This window comes from Mustela erminea, chromosome 18, assembly GCF_009829155.1.
Source record: "Mustela erminea isolate mMusErm1 chromosome 18, mMusErm1.Pri, whole genome shotgun sequence".
NCBI lineage: Eukaryota > Metazoa > Chordata > Mammalia > Carnivora > Mustelidae > Mustela > Mustela erminea.
This window is the reverse complement of record NC_045631.1, coordinates 12,588,077-12,611,046: the sequence shown is the minus strand read 5'-3', so window position 1 is coordinate 12,611,046 and position 22,970 is coordinate 12,588,077. Positions and strand designations below refer to the sequence as shown.

General features: G+C 53.1%; 2 protein-coding genes across 2 annotated transcripts; one reads left to right on the top strand and one right to left on the bottom strand.

Moving 5' to 3' along the window:
• The first annotated feature begins 5,317 nt into the window (after positions 1–5,317).
• RASD1 (ras related dexamethasone induced 1) lies at positions 5,318–7,328 on the top strand. Its single transcript, XM_032321092.1, has 2 exons — positions 5,318–5,801; positions 6,076–7,328. Exons 1-2 carry the CDS (start codon positions 5,516–5,518, stop codon positions 6,627–6,629), a joined length of 840 nt encoding a protein of 279 aa, XP_032176983.1. The 5' UTR covers positions 5,318–5,515; the 3' UTR covers positions 6,630–7,328.
• MED9 (mediator complex subunit 9) lies at positions 7,298–22,305 on the bottom strand. The gene is made up of 2 exons (XM_032321093.1): positions 21,979–22,305; positions 7,298–10,469 (listed from the first exon to the last, which is right to left on the bottom strand). Exons 1-2 carry the CDS (start codon positions 22,203–22,205, stop codon positions 10,253–10,255), a joined length of 444 nt encoding a protein of 147 aa, XP_032176984.1. The 5' UTR covers positions 22,206–22,305; the 3' UTR covers positions 7,298–10,252.
• Between the last annotated feature and the right edge of the window lie 665 nt (positions 22,306–22,970).

The window sequence follows — 22,970 nt, the reverse complement described above, 5'->3', positions numbered from 1 at the left end:
CGTCCCCTCCAGCTCTCTGTTTGTGTGTGTGGGGGGGTTAGGGCTGTGGGGAGTGGGGCATTCCCCTGAGGGCTCCAGGCCATGCTGATGTGGCTCTCCTCACTGAAGCCTCTCAGCTTCTAGGTGGGCACCACCATCCACACTAGGCAGGGAAGGGACTTGCCTGGATGTTTGGGCTTTCTGTATGGCCTGCCTCACCCCTGCCCCAGTATCCCGTCTTCTGTCTCTTTCCTTTGGGGAACCAGCCCAGCCTCAGGGTAGGGGTAGCATCATACACCCAGCAGCCCAACACCTCCTCGTGCCATGGAGCTCCCAGCCTCTGAGAGCTGGCATCCAGGTAAATGATCAGAGAGCAAAAAATATGGCAAAAATTTAAAACCAACATGGAAGTACGTGGTGGGAGTGGGAGCCCCTGTTAGCCATGGTGGTGGAGGGCTCTCTTGACGAGGTAACATTTGAGCTGAGACCCAAATGAGCAGAGGGAGCAAACTGGAGGATTCCAGGCAGTTGGAATGGAAATGCGAAGGCCCTGTGGTCAGAACAAGCTTAGGGGCCCAAAGCAGCAGGCTCTGAAGGACCGAGCGAGAGAGGAGCAGCAGCCATGAGGTGCCTGGCCCCTGGGGGTCAGACCAGTGGGTCGGCCCAGTTGGTGCCCCTTGGGGCATGACCACATTCTCAGAAAGCTGGGCCGTGACCTCATGCTCTCTGAACCCCAGGCCACCAGGTCCATGCTAGATGAGCTGGCCTTGGAGACAGATCATCTCTGTGGAGTGATCTGAGAGTTAACAGAAAAGTCCAGATGCAGTCACATTGCAAAACCCCTGGGCCTATGAGGGGTCTGTGTCTGGATAGGACCTTGCATGCCCCTGAAGGTGGCCATGGAGTGGGGGCGGGCTGTGGGAAGGCGCTGTGGTTGAGGAAGCAGTGAGGCCTCATGGTCTGCCCTGGACTTGCTAGCACTGCCCGAGCCTGTGGAGGGAGGGGAAGGGCCGGGCCGGGCCGGGCCGGGCCGGACCACGGACATTTGGCAAGCAGCTGCTCTGGGGCCCTGCCCTACACTGGTGTCTCCAGACGACCACCCAGGCGGGGATCACCCCTGTTTGGTGGTTGAGGCTGGGTGACTTGTCCAGGAGGCATAGGTCTGTGCTACCCCAACCTCAAGGTCCCTCTCTCTCTCGCCTAGGGAGGGGGAGTCGAAGAGAGCTGGGGGCTCCCCGGGCCCTGGGCCCTGGGATGGGGCTTCCTGGGTGGGACCGGAGGACCTGGGCCCAGCACCTAAGTCTCCCCCCACACTCCTGGGCTGAACTCAGTATCTCTGGTTAAGGCTGACATTTCTAATTCCTTATGGGCCTCATCGCCAGGAGGAACGGGCCATGTGATCATCTGGGGCCTGTTGGTCAACCCTGACTGCAGGGCCGAGTGTACCGGGTATGCCCCTCCTCCGGGCGCCTGCCTTATCTGCAGGCCACCAGCCCTCTGAGGACACAGGCCAGGCCTTCCCCTTGCCACGCAGACTCCCCACCTGTGCATGCAGCTCTCGGAGCGCCCGCCCCCCGACCCTGTAACAGGGCCGTGATATTCGTGCCTGTCTGTGTATGAAGCAGATGTCTAGGCTTTGCAAGCTGGACAGCTCCTTCATCACCCAGGGAACTCCTTGAGCCCTTTTCTTTGATTTCTGGAATCCAGAGTCTATCTCAGGCCTTGACAGGCCCCAAGAGAAATCTAGTCTGATCATACTCAGTGCTTCACTCTCTGTGTCTTCTTGCACACCCCTTGGAACGAGAGCTCACTCCTCCACAAGGACCTCTGCGCACATTGCCTTTGAGGATATGCTGGCCTCCTGAAGGCTTTGTCAGGGCAGAACCGAGGAGCTCCAGGAAGCTTGCCTCATGGGACCACATGGCGGTGGGAGGAGGGGCCCAGGGTGGGCTGAGTGGGCTCCCCTGTGAGGATCTGTTGTGACGGGAGCAGAGCTCAGTGCTGAAGAGGAAACTGAAAGATGGCTGTGACCTGGGCGTGATGAGGGGAGGCTGTCAGGGGAATACGAGCTCTTTGTCACTGTGTTCCCATTCAGGTGGTGGCTGTGATGGGTATGGGGCTCGGGCTGGTGCCATGGCACCTGGACATGCGCATTCTCGCGGGAAGTGTCCACTCACGTCCACCCCCGGAGGGGGCCTACCCGGTGCTCTCCCCAGACGGCTTTCAGGAACTGTAAACCGCTATTTGCCACCAGATCCAGATCGGCTGCTGCAGCCAGATCCTGCCTTGGGGGCCAGCTGTCCACCCTCCAAGGGGCCCTCAACACTTGGTAAATATTTTTAAAGTTCCCTTTCCTCTCTAAGCGCTGCAAGTAAATAACATGTAGGAGGAGGCTTAGCCCCACAGATGCTGTTTGTTGCTTTGTGCCCAAACATCCAGAAAACAGAATCATTTGTAACTATTGTTAACCTGGACAACATGAAAACAATGCCCCCGGCTGGTGGGGTGTAGGCGATGGGAGTGCAGGGAAGGAGTGTGTGCCTGTGTGTGTGGGAGGAGAGGAGGTGTGGATGCCTCCCGCAGAGCGGGCCTCACTGTCCTGGGGAGTGGGCAGAAAGCGGGGGGTCTTGCACCTGGTTCCTTCCACTCTGTTCCTTTCTTAAGTTTGGATGCTTCAAAGGCATGAGTGTGGAATGGTGGGTTCAGAGAAAGCCAGACGGGACATCCCAAGCTAGCACGCATCACCAGGGCTGGCATTCTGTGGGAGTGAGGCCCCACAGGCCGCCCACAGGCTGTTTTGTGGGGGCATCTGTTTGGGGAATGAATGACACACGCACTCAGGGATTAACTCGGTGGGCCTGGGAGGACACATCTTACAACCTGGCATCTGTGAGGTGGGGTGACACTCCCAGAAGGGACTGGTAATGGTGGTTGAGAACCCAAGCTGAGCTCAGTACCTGCCACGGGCGCTTTGGGCCGGGGGCCATGATGTCAGTGCCGACCTTAACTTTGAGGGAGGTTCTGAATCCAGGCTGGGGCCCAGCCCACTGGGTCTCCCGAGGGAGAGCTGGTTCAAATCCTTCCAGGACTGGAGGCCGCATTCACTCTGGCCCTCTAGCATGGGCCATCAGGAAGGATCCAGAAGCCATTGTATTTCAGAGAGGCCAGCTGCCCATACTGTGCCTTCACAAGAGGCAGAAGGAGGGCCCCTCATCTGGGGGTGAGGCAGGCCCAGGCCATGACCAGCCCCTGCTTGCGTCCTTGTCTGGTTCCTTTCTGCAGTGAACACCCCGCATCACCGTCCACAGCAGCCCTGGGTGTTGGGCATCGGCTCAGTTCCTTCTCATCTCAGATGGGGAATGCAGGGGAGAGCAGCCACAGCAGGGTCAAGAGGGGTGGGGAAGACCCATCCCAGCTGGCCTGTCACACAACTCCTGCATAAGTGACACCAAGAATCAGAGCCTAGTGGTAAGCTCTTGGGGGCTCATCCATGTGAGGTGTGCCTCTGAAACACCTCATCAACAGTAGACATGAGGCTTGGGGACAGGTATAGAGGAGCAGGGAGATCTGAGGGGTATGCTCTGAGAAAGGGGGCATGGATATTCCACAGTGGGGAACAGAGCTATAGGAGGAGCACTATGGGTGGGTAAAAGCCAGGACCACAAGCCCACTGGGTTCAGGCCCCAGCCCTGCTGCCACCTCCTGTGGACCCTGGCCAGTCATGCCCCCTGCCTCAGTTTCTCCACCTGTAAAATACAGACTATAATAGTTCCTACTCCTCAAGGTTGCTGGAAGGAAGGACTTAGAACAGTGCAATGGCGCAAATGGCACTTTCAGCAGGTGTGACATTCTGCGGGAAGGCCTGTCCTAGAGGGTCTGGCTAAGATGGAGTCTGGGAGCCCACAGGTCCTGTGCCAAACCAGGGGTGGCAGGCTGGGGGCCCTGACACTGGCTGGAACACCAAGGCCCGTGCGGATGGGTGGCTGGCACCAGCTCATGGCTCCCCGGGTTTCTCCCAAATCGAGCACAGCCTCGCTTTTTGCTGTGAGGATCTGTGGCTTCTTACTGTGCTCCAGTCCTTTGAGCCCACCAACCCCAGCCAGACCTGCTGCCTCGGTCTTGGCTCCTGCTGCCCTGCACCCCCACCCACAGTGCTGTAAGCCCATGAGTCGTTGAGCCTGTGGGTTGGTTTGTTTTCTTTTCTTTCCTTCTTAAAATTTTATTTATTTATTTAACAGAGAGGGGGAGAGGGAGAAGCAGGCTTCCCGCTGAGCGGGGACTCAACTCAGGGATTGATCCTAGGATCCTGAAATCATGACCTGAGCTGAAGGCTTAAGGACTGAGCCACCCAGGCACCCCAAGCCACGGGCTTCATCACTCACACCGGCTTTGAGACCCAGCCCTCACCAGTTGCAAAATGGGACTGTTGGCCCAGAAGACTCCTGAGGGACAAAATGCTGTGGGGCAGGGAGGATGGCACGTTGGTCCAGCCTGGAGCAAGCAAGCAAGAGCAAGTCTCTGGTCCTTGGAATGCCGCCCAGGAAAAGGATGGGGTCAGCCCCTGACTGAAAGCCTTGGCTGGCTTCAGAGCATCTCTGGCTGGGCGAAAGGAGACGCCGAGGCCTGCCGTAAAGCGCGGGGTGGGGGACGGCTCCTGCTGGGTCTCGGCCTGGGTCCAAGGCCGAACCTCCCCAGACCCCAATCTGGAGGCTCTCCCCGCACTCCAGCCCCGGAGATTGGTGCCTGCGGCCTCCCGGCGCCGCCGGCGGGGCCTCTGCGGCCCTCTGGTGGCCAGAGTGCGCGGCGCCGACCTCGGCGCTAACACGGTCGCGGGGGAGCAGGCAAGCGCCTGCGGACGGGTAGGGCGCTGCCGCGGGGGCTCACTCTCAGGACGGAGGAGAGAAGGGAGGTACGCAAGGCCCCGTGCGCGGTGCTGGTAAACACCTGCGATTACGCTCCTGCTGTGCCGAGATTACAGTTGTTACTTTCTGGGTAAACTGAGGCCCCAAGAAAAGGAGCGTGAGCGTGAAAGTGCGTGTATGAATGTGCGAGTGTTGCGGGTGGGGTCCTTGCCCCAAGGCGCGGAGAGTCAGAGCCACTGGAGGAACTACAACCCTGACGCCCCTGCGGCCGCCCAGCCCCGTGCCGTGGAGAACGGGGTCCGCGCGCCCCCTGCCCCAGCCGGACCCGGACTCAGTCGCTCCTCGCGCGCGGCGGGCAGAAGCAGCGGCGGCCGGCGGAGGTCGCGGGAGGCGGCGCGCGGGCCCGCGGGGCGTGACGCACGGAGGCTGGGAGGGCGGGGGGCGGGGCGGCCGCTCAGGCTGCTTATAAGGGCGGCCTCCGGGCGCGCAAAATCAGAGCGAGCGGCTTGGTCCGAGAGTCGTAGAGCGGAGCGGAGCTCGATCCGGAACCCAGCCCCAGCCCCACCAGCCTCGAGCACAGCCACCGAGCCGCGCAGCCCCGCGCCAGCTCCGCGCCCCCGGCCGCCCTCCGCGCTTCTCTCGGCCCGGCTCCCGCCAGTGCGGCCCTCCGCCAAATGAAACTGGCCGCGATGATCAAGAAGATGTGCCCGAGCGACTCGGAGCTGAGTATCCCGGCCAAGAACTGCTACCGCATGGTCATCCTCGGCTCGTCCAAGGTGGGCAAGACGGCCATCGTGTCGCGCTTTCTCACGGGCCGCTTCGAGGACGCCTACACGCCCACCATCGAGGACTTCCACCGCAAGTTCTACTCCATCCGCGGCGAGGTGTACCAGCTCGACATCCTCGACACGTCCGGCAACCACCCGTTCCCCGCCATGCGGCGCCTCTCCATTCTCACTGGTGAGCCGGAGGCCGGGCCCGGCGGCGGGCGGGTGGAGGGAGCTGCGCCACTGGGGCGGGGGACAGGGACCCCCGGTCCGAGGGCGCCCGGCGACCCCACGTCCCGCCCCCGCGCGCCGCGGTGCGCGGAGAGAAGTCGAGGCGCCCCGCGCGCGGCGGCTGGAGCCCCGACGCCTGGCGGCGGGGCGTCCGCTCCCCGGTCGGTCCCACTTTAGCTGTCCCCTTGGCTGCTGTCCTCCCTGGCTCCTTTAACGCCCTTTCTGTTCCCCCGTAGGAGACGTTTTCATCCTGGTGTTTAGCCTGGACAATCGCGACTCCTTCGAGGAGGTGCAGAGGCTCAAGCAGCAGATCCTCGACACCAAGTCTTGCCTCAAGAACAAAACCAAGGAGAACGTGGACGTGCCGCTGGTCATCTGCGGCAACAAGGGGGACCGGGACTTCTACCGCGAGGTGGAGCAGCGCGAGATCGAGCAGCTGGTGGGCGACGACCCCCAGCGCTGCGCCTACTTCGAGATTTCGGCCAAGAAGAACAGCAGCCTGGACCAGATGTTCCGGGCGCTCTTCGCCATGGCCAAGCTGCCCAGCGAGATGAGCCCGGACCTGCACCGCAAGGTGTCTGTGCAGTACTGCGACGTGCTGCACAAGAAGGCGCTTCGGAACAAGAAGCTGCTGCGAGCCGGCAGCGGCGGTGGGGACCCCGGCGACGCCTTCGGCATCGTGGCGCCCTTCGCGCGCCGGCCCAGCGTGCACAGCGACCTCATGTACATCCGCGAGAAGGCCAGCGGTGGCAGCCAAGCTAAGGACAAGGAGCGCTGCGTCATCAGTTAGGAGCCTTCCCCCACCCCAACCCCCCACCCCCACCCCGCGCCGGCGACAGAACCTAAGGAGGACGTTGTTGTTGAAAAGTCACGTCTGACGTCCGGGCCAGCCCTGGGTCGCGCGCGTGAACTGGCATCTTCCCTCCCCGCGCCCGGTACTCACCAGGGGGCCGCAAACGATGAAGGAATGGCCCTCTGCTCTGGAAGGGAAGAGAACTGGCTCAGACCGGGACTCCCGCCCCCGCCGTCCCCCATGGGTGCCTGCCACCCCCACGGGTTGGGGGCACAGGCCCGGCAGAGGGGGAAGTTGTCTTGTGTGTGACAAAGACAAGAATAGGGGAAGGGGGGGGTGTAAGTTAATCAGCCTCTGTTAGGCTTTGGGAAACCTGTTCTGACCCCTGGAGGGTCTAGACGGGACAAATGGGGCATTAACTTGTCTGTGATTCTGGGTTGCCATGACAGCTTAGGAAAGCTTCTGCCCTCCTGAGAATAAGGGGGTGTGGGTCAGATCATAGCCAAGTGACTTGTTTACATGTGTGTGAAATTGCACAAAGGAAAACAAAACACACAACTTGCACTTTAATAGTTCTGAGGTCATCATGGACATGAACAAACTCTTACTCAGCTGTTTGTACTGTGTGTGACAGTCTTTAAAGTTATTGCTATTGTTTTTTTTTATATATAATACCAAATAAAATAATTTAAAACAAAGCCACATGCTTGCTTTGCTTTTAGAAATGGCTGGAAGGCCGAAGGGTGAGGAGGGAGGGGCGGGGATTTACTTCTGGGGCATTTGACTCACTCTCCCCAGACTGGCAGATGACCCTGGCATTCTGAAAATGGCCTCAGTCCCCCATGGGCTGGGAGAAAATGCTCCAAAAAACCTGCAGATGATTGGACCAAAGCCCTCTCTGATTTGGGAACGGCTCCTCAGAAAGCCAAGATAACAAAGGGGTCCAGATTATTCCTAGAGCTGCATCTCTCCAGCCACCAAGGGCTTCCGGGCTGTGCCCAGACTCACTCCAGGCAGAGGGTGAAGCGAGGGCCCCAAACTTGCAACTCGCAGTCGGCTCAAGGGGTCACTAGGGTCCTGCTCTCACAAGGGAAACGGAGCCTTGAGAAGAATCCGGTCAGGCCCGTGCAGGACCCTCGCCCCCCGACTCTGGTCCAGGGTCTGCCACATGGCTCTCAGCAGATAGCTCAACACGCCCCTGCCCCCAGCCACCTGTTCCCTCCAGCCTTAGGAAGCACTTGCCACCCCGGGGGTAGGTCCAGCACCTCCTCTGCCTCATCGAGGGTACCCATTCCTGACTCCGGAACCAGCTCTCTGCCACTTGTAACTGCAAGCTCAGGCCAAGTGACACCCGCCAAGCCTCTAATTCTTCACCCGTGGAATAGCTTTCTGCGTGGGGGTGCTGTGAGGACTAAGCGAGGTGTCTGCAAAGCACTTAGTGCGAGTGTCCACCGCCTAGTAACCCCCTAACAGGTGGCTTCAGTGGCTTCGAGAGGGTGCTTGGCCCCGGGAGGGGTTCCGTGTTGTCTCAGGGAGGGATTTCCATCCTGTGCTGTGAGGGCTGCTCCCTGGGTGCTGAACTCACCCCTGGGCCTGGGGGGCCAGTCACAGGTGCGCAGGATGACCCACCAGGCCCACTGGGTCCTTGGGGACAGATGTCACTCCCGAGGACAATTACCCTGTTTCTCATGCTGGCTTTGCTGTGTGGGCTAAGGGAAGGAGGTGCATGGTGGGGCCTCCCACAATTTGTTCTCTCTCCCCTGAGCAAAATGAACATCTTCCTTTCAACTATGCAAGAGGGACATCTTATGATGGATTTCTCCGTACAAAACCCAAGATGTCCTGAGAGCAGAGCACAAGTTCTTTTAATTATACTCTCAGAGAATGTCACCAGTCCAAAGCGTGGAGTACAGGGAAGGCTCTGTCTCCCTCGGCCCCGAGAAGAGGTCTTCAGCCTTGCAGAAGGGACGGTGGTCTTGTTATCTCTATGTGCTTCATGGTTCCCATTTGGTCAGAGCCTTAAAACCGGCCCCATGCGACTCTGAAATGTCAAGGACATAACTGGTTCAGTTAAATAACAGTCCCAGGGTGGGCTGGCCTAGCAGGTGGCCGCCCACTTCAGTTCAGAGCGCACTCTTCTGTCCAAAGCCACTGAAACCAGATCCGCCCCCACCACGTCCTGCACTCCCCCTGTGCCAGCCCCGCTCTGACAGGTGGCTGCGGGTCAGCACACACGGAACCCCTGCGAAGAACACCTTCGACCAGTCTTGCTGCCAACAAGGTCAACTGGCGGGCATCTGTTAAGCCCCTGACTTGGTCTGGGCAGGTTACGCACCCATTTCGAGATCTAAACAATACGCAGTTACTTCTCGCCTCACAGGAACAGGCGAGGGGAAGGGCTCGGTCTGACAGGCCAGGGAGGGGCATGCAAATCAGGAGGAAAAAAGAGGGGCATCACAAAGCAGAACTGGGCCGTGGAAACTGCAGGCGTGGTTTGTCACACGGTGTCAGAACGGACCCCGAACAGCACTGTTGCAGTCTGGTGATGGGTGAGCGGAGCCGTCACCGAGGGCACATCAGGATCCCCTCTATCTGGGGTGCAGTGAGGGTTCGTGGCTGGCTCTTTAGTGAGAAGGCCAGAGGGGTGACTCATTATTTAAACCAGGACAACAGGAATCTGAACTGCTAAGAGGCAAGGCCCGGTCCCCTGGGAACCGGCCATAAGCCTGCGTAGAGACAATGGTGCCCTCTGGCTTGTGGGAAGCTGGGGGAAGGAGTCCGGTCAGCCTCCAGCATGAAGTGGCTGGATGAGCGGACGGAAGGGGGCAGGAGACAAAGGGAGCAGGAGCTAAAAGTAACAAGAACATGTAGGCGGCAGAGAAGCTGGAGACCGGGGCCACCTGCCCCGCTCTTGGTCCTGCCCTACTCTTGGTCGACACCCCCACCACACAGTTTCATTCATTCACTGGCTCAAACATAAAAAAAAGAAAAGTATTTCGGGGGGAGGGCGGGGGTGGGCTGACGAGGGAGGAAGCCATCCTGCTGCCTTTCAAAACACTATTCTTCCTCTGCCAGGTTTCTTTTAGCATTTGAAATGCGTGCCATGGGGGTGCAGACCCAGTTGGTCAAGGGACTCCTATGCCCGTTTCATGACACTGCTGTCGCAGAACAGTGAGCACCCAGGGCGCAGCATACCTAGGGGTGGGAGCAGAGGGTGGGGGGAGGGCAGGAAGCAAAGGGGAGCCGCCTCCTTTCCTCCTGCGCTCAGCCGCTCTGCGGAGCCTGAATGCACAGCAGATGGCCCCCTCCCCAGAAGAGGGGCGGCATCCCCGGCCCCCTCCCCAGCCTCCAGGAACAGTCTTCCTTCCACCAGCAGGCACTCCGGTTATTATGCATCTAGACATATGGACACATCCTCTACAAGGAGGCCCCAACAATCCAAGCCTGAGCGCTGGCTCCCCACACAGTCGATGCCAAGTTTGGCTCTGGAAGCAGCTACAGCAGCCCCGGATTAAGGATTACAGAGTTCACAGCTGGAGTTCGAGGCACTGGTTGGGGGAGTCAGGGAGGCTGTGTGTTCTTCCGCTTCTTTCCCGGGCCTTCCTGGAAGCCGGCCTCGTCTACTCCTTGGGGATCTCAAACATGCAGAGGCTCTTATACTTCTGCAGAAGCTCGTTCTTGGTCCTGACCTGCTCCCGGAGGCTGTGCAGCTGCTGCTGCTGCTGCTCAGGGCTCAGGTGGATGCCGGGCATGGCGCTGATGACTTTCCGCATCTCCTGGAACTTGGTTTTGAGGGCGTTCAGGTCCTGGTGGATGTCCGGGCTGTCCTTGTCCATGCTACAGGGGGCAGAGGGCAGTCGTTAGCATTCATGGCTCAGACTCACCCCCACAGAATCTGCTCTCTTCTGACCTTACCTTTCAGCCTGCCTTGTTTGCATGTCTCCTTCTGAGGTCGTGCACCCCCCAGGGGACAGCTGGCCAGTAGAAGCACCCGCGCCCAGCACTGCCACTGCAGCCCCCCTCAACCTGCTGACACCATTCGAGGCCGAAACCCCATTAGCTCAGAGGACAGGGACTGTGTCTGCCTTGTTGGGACACATACCCCTGGGCCCAAATTCGCCTTTGTTGCCAGAATGAATGCTTGGCAAGTAAGTACATAATGTTTGTTGAATGACTGAACATACCACTACCATTGTGAGGTGACGAATGGCCGGCAAAACTGGCCGAAATCCTACATTTCTTCTAACTGGAGACATTTCCAGGCCAATCAAGAAACTTTATCAGTTAGCCAGAGCTAAGTTTAGCTGATGTTTTGCTGTCTGAGCCTGTTAACGTAAGCACTAATTTCCACAGGGCTGGTCATAAATTTTACAATAGTTACAAGCTATTGGAAATTTTTCCAGCAGGTACGAAGTCTCCCCTACCAGTCCTGTAAATTCCTTGCCTTCAGGTCAGGCAGGATCATTCCCTCCATCCCACTGCTCGCTATCATTAGCTGCCCGAAAATCCGTACTCCCAGGCACTGCTAAAATAAAAACAACAAGAACAAAACCTTCACCTAAGATCAAAGAAACAGCTTGTCAGTTGCTCCTATACATTTTTTACAAGTTAGCAAGTGGGGGAGCTTTTGCAAACAAACAGCTGGGACTAAAACTAAAAGCCAATTCAGTGGGGTTTTCTAAAAGTCACCCATTGAGGCCTGGGGCGGGGGCGAGGGGAGAACTGTCAACGATCACTTATTTTTTGAAATAAATGTCCATTCCTGATGAGGAGTATCAGCCCAGATGGTGCTAATTCATGTCCTTTATTCATCATTTCTGTGCTTACGCAGACAGAATATCCATCTTCCCTGGCAATCACTTGGCAAATGTGATGGGCCCTGCTCCCTGTGCTCAGAGGCAAGATCTGGAGAATCACTCATTCTAGGGAATGTTAACCAGCCAAACATTTCTTGTTGTCATTTGATACCCTCACTTTAAATATCCAATGAATGAGATCCCTTACCCCGGTTTCTAGAGAGGAGTAATTGGTATTTATGAGAACTGTGAATTCTTTAGAAGGGAGCAGACAGGGGGCATCTTTTATTTTAACGATTTTAGATGTCGGGCTCGAATCTACAACTTTGGAGGGAAACCATCTGGGTTTCTGAAATTGTTATACTTGCACGGCATATGCGTTAAAACGTCGTACGAACACAAGTCCCAAGAGAGCTCTGAAAGTGAACTACAGTTTTAAGAACACTGATCCACACCAATCTGAAAGGACAAAGTAAAAGCAAACAAACGAAAACACATAGAATAAGAAATTGGAAGGACGTTATGATCATCCAGTTATGGGAGCAAGCATGACCCGGCCCCGAAGAAGACTGAGTTCTGAAGGAAAAAGTGGGCCATGCTTAGGGTGTTCGCTTTTGAAAATCCCCCGCATCTCAAGATTGTCCATTATTTGCTCAGGGAACTCTCAGCGAAGGAGCCACATTAAGGCTTGCCTGGAGGGAAGCTACAGGGAAAGGGGGCCATGTGGCCCCCAGCAAGGCCCTCTCGGCAAGCTTCTCGGCCTGCCCTAGCTGGTGACGGTAAACGTGGAACTCCTGGAGCGAGGAGAACTCTCTATTCAGGAACCGGCTCGAACCAGGCGGGAACCTGCTAGACCAGGATGACTGTGAAATGCTCAAGCCAAAAGAAATGAGCCAGGCCCAAATAGTGTGTGAATAAAAGCAGAAAGCTCCAAACGGGCCTGCTTTGTGCTCAATGTTAGTCATCAGCCAACTTTAGAAGAAAAAAAAATGAGACTAGGCCAAGGTCGATAGGCACGAAAATCATACAAACAAGGGCCAGGTTAGGGCACTTTGGTCCTGCTTATAAGAGTTTCTGAAAGATGGACAAAAATACTGCTGCTCTGGCTTGCTTGACAGGCCACTTCTTCTCCGACTCCTGTGCACATCCTAGGTGATACTCAGCATCCCGTGGACACACACGTTCGGTGTTCCTGGCACCAGACCCAGGGCAAACTTCACAGGCCTATTAGGCAGGTGGGTTTAAGACAATGCCTTGTTTGGGTGCTAAATACAGCCGCAGCTCCAAGTTTTACTACGGGTGCCTCGGGACTTGAAGATGCCAGCTCGCCTCAACTGGGCAAGTGTGTCCACCAGGAACTTAGAAGCAAAAGGAACCCACCTGGTTCCTGAAGCCAACCTCCTCCCAAACCAGAGACCACGCAGTAGCAGGCCTCTGTTTCCCACTTCCTCCTCCTGAGAGTTTCCGTGACCCTCAGTCTGGCGCCCCCACTGTCCTGGCTGACCCACGCTGGGACCAGTCCTGCCCTCCATCCCTCCCTCTTTCCACACTAACTCACTAACTTCAGTGGCCGGCATCTTTCTAAAACAGTTGGGGGGGGGGGGTGTTGCTTTTCCTGTGACTATAATAGGTGCTTGAGGGAAAAACTTAAAAACAGCAGACACCGAGGCTTAGAAAAGGAAGATCCCTCTAAGGCACATCCCAGAGAAACCCGTTAACATGTGGCATATACATTTCAGACCGCTTGGAAATATACAATATACGGTTACAAACACACATGTACTTGTTATTTGCTTTGACAACAATGTGACCATTCTTGCTTTTTTCACTTAAGTTGCACCTTGGATGTCTTTCCATGTGAACGCACATACGGTGAATCAGCTAAAATTCTTTGGCTACTGCTGGCCATTTGGATGCTTGCAACTTACCATTTGTAATTGCAATGGCAATGAACGTTTTGTACCTACATCCCCAAGTACTTGTGCAAGTATCTTGGTAAGATGATTTCTCCCAAGTGAATATCTAGGTTAAAGGTTATGTACATTCAAATTTTTGACAGGCTGACAAAATGCCCTTCAAGAAACCTGTATAGTGGCTGCAGACACGCTTGTCCCTTACGGACTCGAGAGCACTAGCCGACCCACCGGCTGTTAGAGAGCCAGTGGCTGTGTGCACTTCTCTGTTCCACTTCTGCCAGCACCTGAGATGTCCTCTGAGAGGGGCTCTGGGCCTCAGACCCTTGATTTCATCTGCTCACAGGGTTACAAGTGGAAAAGATTCCTTTTAGGGAGGGGCCACAAAAGGTTCTGCTAAAAGAAGTTCTAAAAAAATACTGCTCTATAGGACAGCCCAGAATGGGTTTGTCCACTTCTGTCTCTTCAGAGGCCAACAACCCCTAGCCTGTCCTCCTTCCTGAATTTCAGGACCCTCATGCCAACAGTTCGCACTGTTCCCAGTTCCTTAGATTCTGGGGAGTCCTGCTGACATCCCAAGTGCACCGAATGCCCCTGTAGCATGCCACATATCGGAGGCAGGGCACTCCCAGGACTGAGCGCAGCTGGAATGCTGCACCCTTAGAGATGCGTCCCTGTGCCGCGCTTCCTGGTGCCTAATGTGCACCCAGGCGCCGGTCCAACCTGCTCCTCCTCCCTGCCAACCTCCTCCTCCCACAGGCCCGATTTCCAGAGCTGGGTCCTCTCCTCCTTCTGACCCCCTCTGCCCTACCTACCTTTACAAAACCCAAGTTTGAGCTCCCAAGCTCCCAGACACCTGTCAGGCCAGTTCGCACTTGCAGGGGGCCCCTTAGGGCCAGCCACCAGCAGCCTGTGCCCCTTCCAGGCGCACTTTCCCACTTTGCTCCAGACTCTGCCTAAATGCGGCACTGTGGCTCTTCTCCCGCTGTACTAAGTGACTGTGGCCCCGTGTGCCTGTTTCATGGAGTCTGGGTTCCAGTGGGTGCTTGGTAAGTGAGGCCAAATGCACAGAGATGAAGTGGCAGAGGAGGGAACAGGCTTGTAAGCTGGCCCAGAAATAATGCTTCCGAACAGGCTATAAATATTCCCTATCTGGGCCCTCATTCTTTTCACCGGGATTCGGTTGAAGGAGAAGCCAAGGGCAGAGAGGACTACAGTCAGATGAGGGCAGACAAGCCCCACGGAGCCAGGGGGCTTCTCTCTCAGACTTCTCCACTGATGTGGGGGCCGCGGCCTTCTCCATCTGAGGACAGGCCTCAGCTGGCGAAGGGCTGGTCAGATTAAAATAGATCTTGTGTAGAAGAGGCAGGTCAGTAATACCATTTCTGTGAAGTGGTGCTGCCTGGGCTCTCAGGTCTTGCTGACCTGCCTGGACAATAAAGAGACCTGCTGTCAGTGACAGGGCCCCAGCCTGAGAGGTGAAGGGCGGCACCGTGTACTCCTCACTTAAACTAGCTCTGCAGTGTCCCAGATGGCTCCCCTTTTCCTACCCGGTAACATAGAACCTTTTAAGGAACTAAAAAAATTACCAAACCGAACCAAAAAAACATTTAAGTACCCATATTGACAGAATACTTTTACTGAACGAGCCACAACCAGCAGGCAAGGCAGTGACAACCACAGCTCAGAATTCCTAGGCTGGGACACTAGTTCCCAGACTCTGTAGATTTGGCAACTTTGAGGGGGGAAAACACTGAATTCTTTTTGGTCCTCATTTCTTTCCTCCTTTGTTCTACACACACGTCTCTAACGTGATTTCTACACGTAAGAGAGAGGCCTCAAAGAGTTGGGAACCCTAACATTTCTTACACACATGAAAATGACATTTTTCTTTCTCTTTTTCCTCATTCTCTAAGTTAACACAAATACATCATTTGGATCATTCCTTCAACTAAGGGACGGACAGCAGGAGGGAAGAGCAGTGGAGCTTCTCTCCAGCGCCAGGCAGGGTGCATCCTAGCCACAACGACAAGAACTGGGCGCTCTCCTGGTGTGGGAGGTGGCTTCTGAGCAGTTCTACAAGGGCAGGTGGCATTTCCCTGGGCAAAGATGACGCATGCGCCCTGGAGGACTCCATGCACCCAAAGGGCACTGGCAACAGAATGACTCGCTCTGGGTTTTCTGTGGTCCAGGCAGGCCTTTGAAGATGGTCTGCACGGACTCCTGAATGGAGGGCTACCAGTGGGGAAGGACGGAACGGAAAGAATAGGGAGCCCTAGAGATTTTTCAGCAGAGAAAAATTCAACTGCTAACATGCACAGGATGAATTAGAGAGACGAGAGGATAAAGGCCAAGAAACTATTTAAGAAATGACTGTAAGATCCCAAAAGGAGGTTAGAAGACCTGGACCATGAGTTTTACCAACAGGCTTGGCAGTAAAGGGGCAGATTAAAGCCTGAATGTTCCACTAACCTAATCTCAGCATCTCTGCACCTCCTAGCATCTCAGCCAGGCTACAGAAAACAGGCCGGGAAAGGTCAAGGTACTAAGGGTAAATGTTGCCAAGAGAGAAGGAAGAAGGAAGGCCAGCCTGGACAGATCATGAATTGTGCCAGGAAGATTTCACAGTGCTGGAGAAGAACAGAATGTCCAGAAGCAGACGAGCAAACATATAGGGACTCTATGTATATGGTGAAGGCGATGGCTCCAGCAGAGAAAATAATGAATATCTGATAAGAGCAGTGGGATGATACAGCTCAAGGAGGGAAAGTGGGGGTGTCCCCTTCCTTCTTTCATTAAAATACATTCCAGAAGCAACACAGAACTAAAAGTGAAAGGAGCACCTAGGTGGCTCAGTCAATTAAGCATCGGTCTCCTGATTTGGGCTCAGGTTGTATCTCAGGGGCCTGGGATCTAACCCTGAGTCAGGCTCCACACTCAGCGTGGAGCCTGCTTAGGATTCTGTCTCTCCCTCTGTCCCTCCCCCTTCACTTGCTCTCACTCAAATAAATACATAAATCTAAAAAAAAAAAAAAAAAAAAAAAAAGAAGTGAAAAACGAAACCATAAAAGTCCTAGAGGAAAAAGATTGATATTTGTCACTTTATTAGAGGGGGAAGGCCTTGCTAACTAGGACCAAAATCCAGAAGCCATTAAGGAAAAGCGTAACAAATCTGCCTGAATAAAACAGTATGTTTCCAGATGACAAAAACAAACAAAAGAACCCAGGAACAAAGTCAAAATTAGTCATAGCTCGGGGGAAATATTTATAATACACTAGCCCGGCAAAGGCATATTTTCCTTACATACAAGGAGTTCATTAAAAGAGGGATGACCTTATAGAAAATGGGCAGTTTACAGGGGAAAAATACAAATGACTTAAGAAGATGCATATGAAAAGATGATTTATCTGATCAAATGAGACACAGACCAATACAACACATCATTTCTGACCTATCAGATTAGCCTGAGTTAAAAAGTTTAAAGGTGATGGCAGGGGTATGAGGAAAAAGACACAAATACATGGGGCACCTGGGTGGCTCAGTGGGTTAAGCCTCTGCCTTCCGCTCAGGTCATGATCTCAGGGTCCTGGGATCGAGCTCTCTGCTCAGTGGGGAGCCTGCTTCCCTTTCTCTCTCTCCACCTGCCTCTCTGCCTACTTGTGATCTCTGTCAAATAAATAAAATCTTAAAAAAAGAAAAAGACACAAATACACTGCTGGTAAAACATACACTGGTGTATTCTTACTTATTTGCTAACAGTGATTGAAATGTTAAATTCACATATCCCTTTGCTAGAAATTTACTCAGAGTTTACAAACAGGGTGGCTGCAGCACTCACTGCAGTGGCAAAATGCCAGAAACACTGGAAGTGTCCTTGAGCTGGAAGTGTTGAAAGAAATGGTGGCATAATCATGAAACGGAGTATGACGCAGTTTGGAAACAAGGGAGGGAGCTGGGAGGAGTGGAGGGAGAGGCTCACTTGCCATTTTGTACCTTTGGGGTTTCTTTGAATACATCTACAATTGAAATTTCTCATTTCTTTTTTTTTTTTTACAACTGCAACTTTTATTTTTAAGATTTTTATTTATCTGAGAAAGTACAACCGGGGGGGGGGGGTGGTGCAGGCAGAGGAGGAGAAGCAGGCTCCCCGCTGAGCAGGGTGCCCCAAGACATGGGGCTCGATCCTAGGACCCTGGGAGGATGATCTGAACTGAAGGCAGATGCCTAACTGAACCACCCAGGCGCCCGTACAGTTTTTAAAAAATACTTTCAGGATGGCAGATTTCTGGCCACGGTGGGTTAATCAAAGCAGCCCAGGCCACAGAATTGTGTTCTGGACAAAGCTAAAACGATGTAGCACTCTACATTCAGCAACAGCTATGAAAATGAGAAATGCCTGTACCCTCCACTCCAGCAATTCCACTGCTGGGGATTTACCTCATCATAAACGTACTCCAGTACGAGGATGCTCACCCCCCAGCAAGGCTGGCAACAGCAAAAATTAGAACAACATGTAAACGTCCACAAACAAGACTGGTTACGTAAGTGATGGTGCTGCCACCTTACTGACGAAGGCCTTCATGGGTGAGAATGAAAAGGGGTCCAAAACAGACTCATGAGGGGAAAAGAAACAAACAACAACAAAGTACAGTATGATCTCAAATTCTATACATTTTTTAAAAGACATGCATACATAGGTCTTGGAAGGATACTTAAAATAGTAACAGCAATTAGGATTGGTGACGGAACTTCGCTTTACAGGATTCTGAATTTGCAACTGTTACTTACTTTTAAATAAAAATTTTCTAGAAACCTAATGATGCAGGAGTCCACATTCTTTATGAGAACAAGAAAGGCTGAACTCACTTCAGCTCCTTTCTCATTCATCCCCTGGGCAAGGAGTAAACAGATAATAAAGGGGTGCATGCAGACGCTACAGGAGAGGGAGAGATCAAGGGCCTGCAGGAGCCAGCAGGTCTTGGCCCTCATTCCGTCCGGCCAGGCCGGCCTGCCGGGACAGCGTCCTCACTGGCTTCCCTGCCTGGGGGCAGGGATACCATCTCTATCTCGAGCATGAATCTGACTGAGGCCCAGTGGTTTTAAGTTCTCACTGGCTCCCCACTCCTCAGAGGACAAAATCTCCCTCCCTGTGGGGGATGCGCTGTCCTCTGTATGTTGACTCTCTCCCTCTTGCCAGTTCTCCCTTACTACCTTACATTTACGCCCCAGCCCCATCACACTGCGAGCTGGCTGCATGAGTTCAATACTGTTTCTGGGCATCACGTCCTTATCCTTGTTCTTCCTACACCACTCCTCCTACCTGCCATAATTTAAGACTCCACACGGGCACCAGCCCTTAACAAACCTTCTGACTCCTCCAGGCTGCCCCAGGGCCCCTCTCTTGTGGCCATTCCTACCACAGTCTGTCTCCTTCCCTTATTAGCCTATTAACACAAATACATACCTACACACATATTTGAAAATCACATCCTAGCTCCTTTTCATGGTGATAGGATCTTTCCTTCTCTCAGTGAGTTTCCTCCAAGTGGAGTTTTGCTCTTCTGTTTTGTTTTATCCTCTGCTACGGTTTTTCTTCACATGCTTAGTGACCCTGGCTGCCGGTCATATAGTTAAGAGTAAAATACTGCTTGATTTATGTGCATAATTTACTGCGTTCAGCATTCTAGATGAAAGAAGAAAAAGATGTGATCCTATGATAAAGAGGATGTTCATTATTTTGACTTCCACCAGATGTGGAGGAAGAAGCCAAATGCCAATAGAAAATGTAAATACTTTATATTCCGTTAGTAAAAAGCAGGGTATTAATAAATAATGGAGAATATTGGAAAAAAAGTATAAAACATTAAAAGGCTTAGTGGAAACTCTCTTTTTTGGGGAAGATTTTATTATTTGAGAGGGAGAGACAGGAGGAGGGGCAGAGGGGGAGAACCCCAAGCAGACCCTGTTCTCAGTGCAGAGCTCGACCTCATGACCCTGAGATCATGACATGAGCTGAAACCAAGAGTTGTATGCTTAACTGACTGAGTCACCCAGGTGCCCCTGCCCCACTTAGTGGAAACTCTTAATGATGCTTCTTTATTTTCTTAGAATGAACTAAGTTCTTTCTTGGGGAGCCCCCAATGTCTTCCCTTTTGGGCTCACCAGACACCCCAGAGAAGGGATCTCTGTCTCTCTGGCTGCCCATCTAGAAGCCAGATTGGGAAAGAAGGCTAGGGTTGTGAAGTACTTCAGTTTGTGAAGTTTCTCTTAATCTGTCTTTTCAGTATGGCTCCCTTTCTCCAACTCCTGCCATGTGCCTGGTGTTCCCCAGTCCAGAGACTCTCTGGCTTATCTTTAAAAATAAATCTTGGGAGAGAGTAATGCTTTAATTTTCTGCCAAGATGGAAGAAGGATAGTCGCCCACTGTCGCCCACTGGAGTGAGGAAGACGACTATGAGCTCTGATTCTTAAACAGACTTCAGAAGTCCCTGGCATTGTCAATTCCCAAGATGTAGGGAGAAGCCATGGTCTAAGGCAGCTGCTTCTGGATGCTTCTTCCGGCTGAGAGATGGATTAGCCTTTGGCCATCTGTGACAATTATCTCCTCTCCTGTTCTTTCTGGTTTTATGCTTAAAAAAAAAAAAAACAACTCTTCACTGTCCTTTCAGAGGGTACAGAAATAAACACATGTGATCAACCCTCCATCTTTCACAGAAGGCTGCTCTTGAGTACACTTTACAGCAATCTTAGGATTTAAAGTACTGTTATTCCATTTCACAAGAGAAAAGACACTCAGAGAAGCTAAGTCATTTGACCAAGATCTCTTAGCCCATACACCATAAAGCTGTAATTTGAACCCGCTCTTTGAGGTCCACTGTTATTATTCACGTATTAGAGATAAGAAATTAATGCCTAGAAAGGCTACATAATTTACTAAGATTACAAGGCAGTGACTATCAGTATGTGGATTTGAATCCAGGACTACCTGACTTCAAAGCCCGTGTTCTTTCTAGCGTACCTTACCGCTCCATGTTTAAGGCCAGTCCAACCCAAATGCTCTACTGGGGTGCAATATACTCTCAGGGGTCCGGGAACTGTCCTCGAGACTGTGTACATTTTATGTTTTCATTTTCCTCTATTTTTCTTAAAACCAGTGTATTTGGGTTACTTTGGATAATCCATTTATAATCCAGCACTGCCCTGGGATTTTGTGGTCTGCACTTGTGTTTGTTTGCTATCTCACTGCTGCCTAGCAGTTCTACTTGAACTTCTACTTCTACTTCTAGTTCTACTTGAACTTCACAGGCTAATGAGAATAGAACAGAGTCTGCCTTACCCTATAAACAGTATGTTCACACCAAGTGAAGCCAAATGAAGGCAGGGTCTAATGTGAGAACAAAGGCTTCACAGTTGTTTAAAAAGTGGTAGAAGCATGAGGTCATCCCACAGCAAGTTAATCCAGCCTGGCTGAACTTAAAAGAAGCCGGGCCATTAACAAACAAGACTTTCACATCGTGGGTAGCAAGTTCATTTCAGCAAAACACCCAAGAGTGCATTAATGCCCACTTGAATGTTACTGTAAGAGTGAGTTTAATTTACTTTGTTTTGGTTTTTAATGGTTTAATAGTTATGAGCCTAGTCTACCCCATTAATTTGGATATAAATAACAGTAAAAATAATTGAGGCAAACATGGGGATCAAGAAGACTTTTGGTTGTACTGTTTTTTTTTTTTTTTTTCTTTTACAGGGTCAGCTGAAAACTCAGGCTAATCAGAAGATTGGCCAAAATAATGACAAACCCGGGAGCCTGGGTGGCTCAGTGTGCTGCGTGGGTGGGACTTTTGACTTCCAGTCGACCTCAGTCGATCTCAGAGTCATGGGATCCAGCGGCCCCGGGCTATGTGCTCAGCAGGGAGTCTGCTTGAGATTCTCTCTCCCTCTGCCCCGCTTCTGCTTCCATGTGCTCTCTCAAATGAATAAATAAATCTTTTAAAATGAATGACAAATCACCCTCTTTGGCACTGTCCAAGAACATGCTACCACAGGGCAACTTGTATCTTTGTTTCTTTTAATATTTTCTATCATCAGCCCTCCAAACTCTTTGAATTATGGGTAATTCCCAAACCTGCCTTTTCCCCCTTCAAACTGGTGTGCAATGTGGGGGTGAGAAGTTGGCCCTTTTTACTGTGTACGTCCCACAGCACTTAGCAGTGTGCCACACAGCGAAGATGCTCCATATATGTGGGATATGTTGAAAACAGAGAATCCAAGGGTTACTCCTCTATTACAGGTGAGAAAACTAGGGCTCAGAGACGCTTGACTTGCTCCAGATCACTAAGGTGCAAACTTGAGCAGTTCTGACTACAGAGCCTGTGCGTTCGGTCTCTAGTCTGCCTTCATTCATTTTCAAGAATACCGCCTGGCCCTCATGAGGTCTGGCAACTCTCTCAGGGCTCAAACGTCTGCTGAACGCATGTGCGACTGGGTGTGGTTTTGGAAATGCCTCCTCCCCCGGGGTCTGTTTCCCCATCGGTAAAATGGGGGTGTAGCCAACAGCACCTAGGCTTTTGCAGCTCGGAAACAGGAGACGAGAAGCGGGAGGGCGTGTCGTGGCTGGTCCTCTCTTGGACTCTTACCATTTGATGATGTTGTGAACCAAAGGTAAAAAGGAGTAATTCTCCTCTTCCTTCACGCCGGCGGGTGACTGAGGCCTCGGCGCCGGCGACTGCTGCGGCTGAGGCGCGGCGACCGGAGGCGGCGGCTGCGAAGGCGGCAGCGGCTTCGTCTCGGGCAGCGGCGGCTCGGCCGGCGGCGGTAACGCATCCTCGGCCTGTCGCCCGGCGGCCACTCCGGCGGAGGCCATGGCGCCCGGGACCCGCCGGTCAGTCAGCAGGACCCCAGCGATCAGCTTCTCAAAAGCGTCGCGGACTCCAGACGTCACCACCGTGCGCCCGCGGGGGCGGGCTCTGGAGAAAGGTTGTGCGCGTGCGTACTAGGATGTGGGCGGGGAAATGGGGCGGGGCAACGGTCGGGGGCGTGGTTTCTGTTGCTAGGCAACGGGCTATTGACGTATTTCGTTGTAAATCGAGGCAGCTAGTTTATTAGTCAGCAATAGATTTATTTCAGAAACATTTTATTATTATTAACACGACGAAGAGGGTCCAAAAGTAACTAATACAGGAATGCTGAGATACGTAAGCCTCCGCAGAGCCCACCCTTGCCCTCGGAGAAGGCTTCCCAAAGAACCACCTTGACCCACAGGCAGAGTAAAAACCCACCCAGTGTCTGTTACATGCAAAGCACTGGGCTCCACGGGCATCAAGAACCCGGAGAGGGAGGACCCACAGCTCCCCCACCGTGCAGAGGCCTCCAGGAGGACAGGCGGCAAAGCCCGACCCAGCCTTAGTGTGACACTCTGCTAGCCCAAACGGTGCAGAGACAAAGAAATTAAAAGCCCCGCATGGCTAGATGGGGAGGAACTAATAATTCGACATGTAATATGCATCATCTGGATGGTAGATGCAGTGTTAAATGTGGGGGTAGGGGGTGGGAGGGCTCTCCCGACTTCAGTGGGAGGCAAAAGGGGATTGACTGCTGGGAAGAATAAACGTATCCTACAGGAAAGGCA

Excerpts from the sequence above, each read along its gene's own strand:
- RASD1 (XM_032321092.1), top strand. The coding sequence starts at position 5,516 with ATGAAACTGGCCGCGATGATCAAGAAGATGTGCCCGAGCGACTCGGAG. Across the intron at positions 5,802-6,075 it reads GCGCCTCTCCATTCTCACTG|GAGACGTTTTCATCCTGGTG; the intron begins GTGAGCCGGAGG and ends GTTCCCCCGTAG.
- MED9 (XM_032321093.1), bottom strand. The coding sequence starts at position 22,205 with ATGGCCTCCGCCGGAGTGGCCGCCGGGCGACAGGCCGAGGATGCGTTA. Across the intron at positions 10,470-21,978 it reads GTTCACAACATCATCAAATG|CATGGACAAGGACAGCCCGG; the intron begins GTAAGAGTCCAA and ends TGCCCCCTGTAG.